Consider the following 8,586-nt stretch of genomic DNA (forward strand, 5'->3'; position numbering starts at 1 on the left):
AAAGTCTACCTGTGCTACATGGGGGGTTAAAGAACACATCAGGACTTCACACAAATGGGTCGTTAGTGACACTCCCACCCTGCGGAAATATACGCCTTATTTCCCCTTTATGAACACAGCCTATGAAAACATAAAACAGTCTGTATGGATTGGACACATTTAAAAAAAAAATATTTAAATGGTAATCATACTTCATCAAGACAAAAATGTTAAGATTAAATTAAGATTAAGAGATACTTTACTGATCACGCAAAGTGGAAATTACATTTTACATAGAGCTTTCAGGGGATTTGCCAAACTTGTAGATATGTGATGTGCCTGTTTCCTTTGGCGATATACTGAACTATTGAATTATTATTTAAGGGGGTCAACATAATTAAGTCACAATTTCACGTAAAAAATGGAATCGTCGAATGCTGCCACGCCCCCACGTCATGTCCGGCGGGCTTGTCAGTCAGCCACCCAAGCCCCCAGAAACAGTGGGATGTCTTAACGCAACCATGGGCTTAATGGCAAAAGGTGGAACTGTACCCTCTTACCCAGAAATACTTATCTCATAGACTCTCTCATTAATATGGCGAAAGAAACTTCTATTTTTCAGCGGATCATTTCTTTTGGGGTACATCAATTTACCAGCCCGGACACTTAAAGGGTCCTTGTTTAAAACGTTACGATTTTAACATTCGTTAGTAGCCCAATCCAGAGTTGTTGAACTGGGCACGATGAACGCGCATAATCGACCAGGGCAGACCCGCAGAGCTTCTATTTTTGCCGGATGCCGGAGAGCTCCACAGCAAGTCAGCACACGACAGAGGGTCAGGAAGTCAAGCACAGAAACAAAATAAAACATCTGGTTAATCTTCCAAATAAAATAGAGCATGCTCACGGTGGATCATATTTCCCTGCACTACACAAAAAAAAAAAAAGCAGCACAGAGTTGTTTCCCCTTCTCCTCCGAACCTTTTTTTTTTTTTACTTTGACAAATTGTCAAGTTTCCAATTGACTGAAGATATGTTATTGTTACATTATGTTGTTAAATGTTTCGAATTTGACAATGTAGTGTGGTACATTGCAAACAAAGGTCAGATATTATATTGCATCAAAGTCTTGTCTAATAAATGGCATAGCAACCTGTGCTTTTAAAAACATTATTTAAAAAGTCGAGAATCAAACCATGACCTTAGAATCAAAAATTTAATTGAATAGAGGATTTGGAGAATCGTGACACCCCTATGATTAATGACTTTAAATCGACAATTGATTCTAAATTAAATAATGATGAATCAAAAATTAACATTAAATCCTGAGATTCTCCAATATTTTCACCCTTTTCAGTTGTTTCGTAAAACCCTTTTTAATAAGATGATGACCTAAGGCCAAATCCAACGTGAAACCATGCAGTTACTTCAAGTGTACGATTTGTCTTTTCTCATGTGTCTGTCCAATGTATTCAGAGTTGACAGTGTGTCATTCAGCCAGGACGGACTGAAGTCCACAGAGCTCGGTTCAGCGGCGTTGTACGACGTGTTGCCCTCCAGCTGCCCTGACCAGCCAGCGGCGCCCAGCGATGCTTACGCTGCTGCAGATACACACCAGGAAGAAGGTGAGGCCCCCAAGCTGAATCCTTACTCAACACTTTGAGTTTATTATTAGTACAATGTGTCTTCAGGTTTTAATAAGCCATAAAAATAGAGTACGCAAATTAGGCAAGACCAAATAAGTGCAAACAATATTTTTTGCATGTGAGTAATGTAAGAAATTGGTTTAATCCAACATGGTTTGTGTCCCTCAGATGGATATGAAGCTGCTCAAGGTGTCTGTGATACTACATTTGGTTGGAAGTCGGTGGGGCAAGAGTTGAGGCCCAATGACGTGACAACGGATTTGACTCCTTTTCAGCATGGAAACCGTGCTTTAGCTTCAAAGGACATGAGGAAATTGCAGGGTAAGTTCTTTGTATTCCAATATTTGATTTAGTGACAACAGCAATTGCGGCAGATAGCATAACATATGTTTGTCGGATTTAGTAGGAAAAGATCAATCTACTCTGACGTGTCCAAGCTGTTCTAACTGAAAGGCTGCAGGAATTTTTGGCCGTTTTAACCATTTTGGGCTGCAAGGTCTTAAGCAAGTGTGACAGTCTGACATAATGGACTGTTTATGCAAGCTGACACCTGGGGATGACATTGCAAACGCAAGAAGTCCACGTCATGAAGGGAGAACTTTTTAAATTCTTTTTTTTTTAAATGCTGGGATATCTCCCGGGCAGCAAACACGTCATTGTTGGCAGTTCAAGATAACAAAAATCCAATCTATCATTCGTAGTCAAACTAGTATCTACTCATGATAAATTAGCAATCTCAACTGTACTTAATTGGTGGTTAATTTTAAGTTAACAGCTAAACATATTTCCTGATGCCAAGGTATACTGTATATGATGATAAACATTTTGAGCCTGCATATGGCAGCATGTGATGGGATAGAGAATTTGTGGCGTGAGAGTGTCGGGGTGTGGTTACTGACATGCGGTGATATCGTTCCAGACAGAGGGATGGCTCACTCGGAAGAGTCTCGGCTGGCCAACCTCCTGCGCCGAGTCTCCAGAGAGGACGACCGCGACCGCAGGCTGGCCACCCTCAAACAGCTGAAGGAATTCATCAGCCATGGCGAGAGCAAAGTGGTCAGTCAGATTGTGTAGATTATCTTTCTGTTTTACCGTAAACCCACTTCATTATAGAAATAAGGTAATGTTGTTACCCCCTCTTCTCGTAGATATTTAAAATTGTTCAGGGGTGTCGGTCAACAGTGACCCCAGTAGCTGTCTCTGGCTCTTATTAAATTAGCTTGTCAGGCCATTTTAGTAAACTCTCAGACTAGTGGTCTGCGATGCTCTATTGTAACTACTGTTCATTATTATTCTCTTGACTGAATCACATTTCATAAGGGGCTTAAGGTGACCAAAAACTCACAAATATTTGCACACACGTCACAACTGGTGAAAATGTTGCTATTTTATGGGTTTTGTGCTCGTTTGCCCAGCTCACTACACTCAAACCACAACCCCTTTTGATAACTAGTGAACCATTTGATGTAAACACTTCAGGTGGAGGCATCAATGAACCCGGCAGAAAGTCCCTTTTTATATTGACAGTCTGCTCCATCTCACCTTTGCCACGCCCCCTTTTTATAACTCCCTATGTACTGTTTTCCATAGACATTAAAAGTTTCCTCTTAGCACTTTGGCCGTTAACCGGTTTCAGTACTTCTCAGGCATCGACTGCGTTATCACGAAAAACAAACGATACCCAACCCCAATGGTGTAAATGGACCTTACTGTCTGACCGTATCCACCCTGCATCTTTACATCCCGCTCTTTATAATGAGGACGATCAAAAGTAATTTCCCTTTGACTGTATTTACTCAACCTGGAGTGAGAAGATAAGGACCAGAATCAAATGGGAGAGGAATGACGAGAGACAGTGTACCCCAGGAAACTCAGCGCTCACTGCTCCGACTTCAACTCTATCTGCTGCAGAGAGTGGGATCTATCGATTCAATCCTCAACGATCCAATATTAGTGGTCCAAAGTAAAATATGGAAACATGTTGTCATCTTTAAGATGTGCCTTTTTATTTGGAAAATCACACTTTTATATTTTTTATTAAAAAGAGTAGTTAGTTTTTAATTTGAATCTCGAAGACCTTAGTAAGGAAATTGTTAAATCCTATTTCAGTTTCTTTTTGTAAATATATATAAAAATGTAACTTATTGTGTTAAATTGGCTTATGTATCAAATCGTACTGATTGCAGGCCCCTGAATTACATCGCATGAAACTTGTATCATGGCAGACTTTGTGATATCAGTAAATATTGTATCATTGTCCTAAGAATCGATGTGATTTAAAACCCTAATGTAGATCCCTATGAACTGAGCCATTAGGGCCAATCCAGGCAGCTGCTTTCTGCGATAACCTTTCAATAAGACTAAGATAAGCATTTGACATTATTCATGTAAAAATTATATTTTATTTGTAAAGCTTTAGGAGGCTTGTGAAGCTTACCCAAATACAAATGGTTTTGCGCAAGTTCTCGTTTCACGAAAATCTCTACAACGGATGGAGGGTAACCATAGGTAGCATAGTCACCATAGCCATATTTATGGGAAATGCACCAGCAGGAAATATACCCAGTTTGTCTTTAAAGGATCATTGTCCTGCTACACTGTCCTAAAGGTTGGTGACTGTATAAAAATGTCTGACTTCTGAAATCTTCACTCAATGTTGATATGAAAACTTTTACATCTTAAACAGCATCAAGTCAACCTCATAGTCATTGTTTCATAAGAAATGTGTTGAAATAGAATCAAAGTACAGATACTAACACATGACTGTCCTGTTACATTTTTTGTTTTTTCTCACACAGACCCTGGTCAAACAGTTGGACACTATCCTCAGCACCTTGAATGACATTTTGAATGAGAGGTGAGAGGAAGCTGCATGCTCTAAGTTTATTGGGCTTAGGCTCTGGACATGCTAGAAAAAGGTGTTGTAATGTCAGAATAGTTGGAACATGTGTCCAAGCCAGTAGATGTGGAACTTGCAAAACAATATTTAAATTAATTAAAAATTAAGTGAAACTCTAATTGATCTGTTGTAACAGTGATGCATCTTTCCAAGACATGACAAATTGGCTCATTTAGTTCAGTCCTGACTTTTTGCCCATCTGTCTCAGAGGCATGACGTGAGTTTAATGCAACCCCTGCTGTTGCAACAATGATTACTCTCTGCCAGTCCCATGTGCCAATGCGGCCTCTAACGTGTAGTTTTCTTCCTTGTGTTGGTGACGTGTGCAGCAGTAAGCTGCTGTGGGAGTTGCGCCAGGACGCGGCAGCCTGTCTGGGTCTCCTGTGCACAGTGCTCAGCTACGAGGCCGAGCGCATCTTCAAGTGGCTCTTTCTGAAGTTCACTTCGGGCGGTCGTGACGAGGTGAAGCTGTTGTACCTGGTTGCAGCACAGCGCGCTTTGGAGGCCGCTGGAGAGAGGAAGGCCTTCTCTCACGTCATGCAGGTAACCATACACCGTACAGCTCTGGGCTGGGCTTTGTTCTTTAAACATTCTGTGGCCCGCAGGTTCATAACAAGGAAGTGTGTTCAGGGTTTCCCCCATAAAAGTTGTTTAGCCTGGTACCCCTTACGTCCTGTGGGTCACCGGGCTTGTAATACACTGGGGTAAACGCTGGTGTACAGTGGAACATTTATACTGGCTTTTGTGTGTTTTAGCTGGTGATGAGCAACCTGCAGTCCATCCTGGAGAACGTGGACACACCGGAGTTGCTTTGTCACAGTGTAAAGTGTATTCTGCAGGTGGCTCGCTGCTACCCGCATGTCTTCAGCACCAACTTCAGGGTAAGCGGTTCAGCAGTGACATGTATTGTTGCGTATTATGTTTGAGAACAACAGCACAGGATCAACTAAGTTGTTTGCTGTTTGGACGCAGGACACGGTGGACATCTTGGTGGGATGGCACATTGACCATACACAGAAGCACTCCCTCACTCAGCAAGTTTCAGGTTAGTTGGCTTTCGTAACTTTTTGACACTATCTGCTGGTAATAAAGTTGGTTGTGTTTACAAAATACATTTTCTCAGCTGTTGTTTACTTCTGTCTGTCTGCCTGTGGCTTGACTAATTAATTCAACAATTGCATTTAACAGCCGGTCTACGTAGGTTTGTTAGCTGGGTTTTATTGGGGGTCTCATCTGACTGGTTCAGAAATGCTTCAATATTAATAAAGACAGCTGTTGCCAATGCTCTACAATGGTGACCTGAATCATGTTTTGCGTCTATTTTTTCCTCCTTTTTTACGCACACAACCAGTAACGCTGCCTGTGTAGACGAGGTGTAAAAGCATAACGGCAGTCCAATGTGTTTTAATCTGCTACTCTGTTATCCCTCTCTTTGTTCAGGCTGGCTACAGAGTCTGGAGCAGTTCTGGGTGGCAGACCTGACCTTCTCCACCACCCTGCTGGGACAGTTCTTGGAGGATATGGAGGCATATGCAGAGGTGAATTTAGTCCTCTCCTAAAGCATCCCGCATTACGTTTCTTTACAGCCATGATCTAATGCTAGTTAGGCTCATCAAGTATCATGAAGCAGTGTACAGAAATATATATTATGTTACATGCTAGGACAACAAATTGTAAATTGTTTAGACAAATGTATTTATTATCAATGTTTTCTATGCTATTTGGATTAAAAAGAAGCAATAAATGTTTGTGTTATTGCCACTGTAAATACTTGGAAGATCAGCTGTTAATACTGCCACATAGAGCTGATGTGGGATTTTGTCAAACACGGGACTGAGGCTGTGCTCTGTTTAGGATCTGAACCATGTGGTGTCCGGCGATGTGCTGGATGAAGACATCCCCCCGCCCTCAGTGTCGCTGCCCAAGCTGGCAGCTCTGCTGAGGGTTTTCAGTACAGTGGTCCGTAGCATTGGAGAGCGATTCAGCCCCTTCAGAGGACCACCCATCACGGAGGTCTACGTCACCGATGTAAGAGCCACACCTAGGGCAACCTGACTGAGGACTGAGCAGTGTTACTTTCATAAAAGATGCACTGAATACTATATCCAGTCAACTCTTTGGGGGGGAAATAAAAAAGCACGGACATGTCATTGTAGAGACGTGGTGGGAAAACAAAGTTTTTCCATCTTGGTAAAATTTCTATCTATAGCTTACTACATTACTCACATGCATTTATGTTGGAAGAGAGATCCCTTCCTATTGACTACAATATGATGAACATTTATCATTCTTGGTTCCTTGTAAAATGCATTCTGAAATTAGGCTGGAGCTTATATGAGGCTTTAGCAGTCACAAAAACCCAGGTAATTATCATTTATCGTTCTTGGCACATATTGGTGCATCTCCACTCACAAGCACTGGCTTTTCTATTTGTTAAGACTTAATGTAATAAGTCGTATGGACATGTCTTCCAAAACCTACTGACTCACTTTTTTAAGTTTGAATGCATTTATTTATTTCAAACATTCGCTGCAGCAAAATGATCAAATGTGAAACCAATTACATGAGAGGCACACTTTGGCTCCTTTGGAAGTTAGAATTTGCTGTACTGTTACGTAAATGTTAGAAATATGTCCTAATAAAGTTTAGTACACTCAGTCACTGTAAATGCCCTAGCAGAGCTTTCATGGTTCCCGAATAATTTTTTCCTATGCTGTGCTTCCTCAGGTTCTGAACCGGGTTCTGGCCTGTGTGACCACGGCGAAGCAGGTTCAGTTCTCCGAGCCGGTTCTCACAGCAGGGAATGAGTGTGTGGGTGTGTTGCTGGCCAGTGTGGAGCCCTGTGGTCAACTGATGGAGGGTGTCCTGGCCTATGGCCTGGACCAGCTGGACTGCTGCCGGGCTTGTGGCCCGGACTACAATCTGGCAGTGCTCAGCCTTGTCACTCTGGTACCTCTACTTTTAGAGTTGGATCACACCTTCAGTTTGTTTCACTTTAGTCTAAACCACAGTGTTCATCTTTGTCATCGAACAGTGGCGCAGCTAAAACTAATCAGGTTACTCTTTTGTTGCACACTTTAAGCAAGATAGACCCAGTGTAATGGACCAAACGCAGGCTTTTCAGTGCAGTTTGCCCCATCTTTATTTTGTCATGCATGGAATTACGTGCCTTTAAAACTTTGTTGTGGAGCTGTTTACTGTTGTGCTTTGAACGATATTACCAAACTGTAGCACAGTTTTGTTCGATTTCACTGGCGAGCAGAACTCCCTTCCTGAGTATTTCTGCAAAGCCATACAATTTTCAGATGAGGGCTTTCAGGACAGAGAAGACTATAGAGTACTATACTCTTTTTTATTTATTTTAATTTTTCTGTTACATTTTCTTATGGGCATTTTGTCTCTGCTTTTGCTTTCAGATTGTGGACCAGATCAATACGAAGCTGCCTGCGTCCTTTGTTGAGAAATTGTTGGCACCCGACTCCCAGCTGCTGAAGCTGCGCTTCAATCGAGAGAAAGAGGTGTGTGTTACTTAATCGAAAATAAACTGAGAATATAACAAGGCGAGCTAGGTTTATTTGCTAACATGTAAGGCCTGGTGCATGTTTTCTTTATAGCAAGTACACAATCTGGCCAAAAGGAAGTGGGTACCCAAAAATTACCGCCATATGATAAAGACAGTTGACAAACAATGAGCATTATTCTACTTCTACACCAACCTCCGCTCTTCTGGAGCGGTTGCAGAACACGCAGTCTTCGCTCCAGTTCATCCCAATGGTGTTGGATGGCGTTGTTTTTCCACCCCAAACTGGGAAAACCATGTATTAATGAAGCTGGCTTTGTGCACAGGGGCATTGTCAAATGTGCTGGAAGATTCCTAGGGTAAACATAATAATTTTTTGCCACGTGGCATTGTTTGGTCATTAATTACATCCTACTTTGTTACATCACAGTTGTACAACAGAGACCTTATTTATTGATATTGATTGATTTCAACGTTGATCGATCCAACACAAAGATTCTATTGTACCTTTTAAAATAATGTTTCCAAAATGGTTTCAGTGG

At 41.6% G+C, this 8,586-nt stretch overlaps 1 protein-coding gene across 2 annotated transcripts in view; it reads left to right on the top strand.

Annotated features, from left to right (window-relative positions):
* Positions 1-8,586, top strand: part of smg1 (SMG1 nonsense mediated mRNA decay associated PI3K related kinase) — a gene marked incomplete at its 5' end in the record, with an annotated part of 59,965 nt that overhangs the window by 2,200 nt on the left and 49,179 nt on the right. Inside the window, 11 exon segments of one of the 2 annotated variants that reach the window (XM_032536865.1) lie at positions 1,456-1,604; positions 1,794-1,946; positions 2,545-2,681; positions 4,424-4,482; positions 4,854-5,067; positions 5,280-5,405; positions 5,497-5,569; positions 5,965-6,062; positions 6,379-6,552; positions 7,252-7,473; positions 7,941-8,042. In XM_032536865.1, the coding sequence (XP_032392756.1) occupies positions 1,456-1,604; positions 1,794-1,946; positions 2,545-2,681; positions 4,424-4,482; positions 4,854-5,067; positions 5,280-5,405; positions 5,497-5,569; positions 5,965-6,062; positions 6,379-6,552; positions 7,252-7,473; positions 7,941-8,042 (1,507 nt within the window). 2 annotated transcript variants of the gene reach the window in all.

This window comes from Etheostoma spectabile, chromosome 15 (assembly GCF_008692095.1).
Source record: "Etheostoma spectabile isolate EspeVRDwgs_2016 chromosome 15, UIUC_Espe_1.0, whole genome shotgun sequence".
NCBI classification, from domain to species: Eukaryota; Metazoa; Chordata; class Actinopteri; order Perciformes; family Percidae; genus Etheostoma; species Etheostoma spectabile.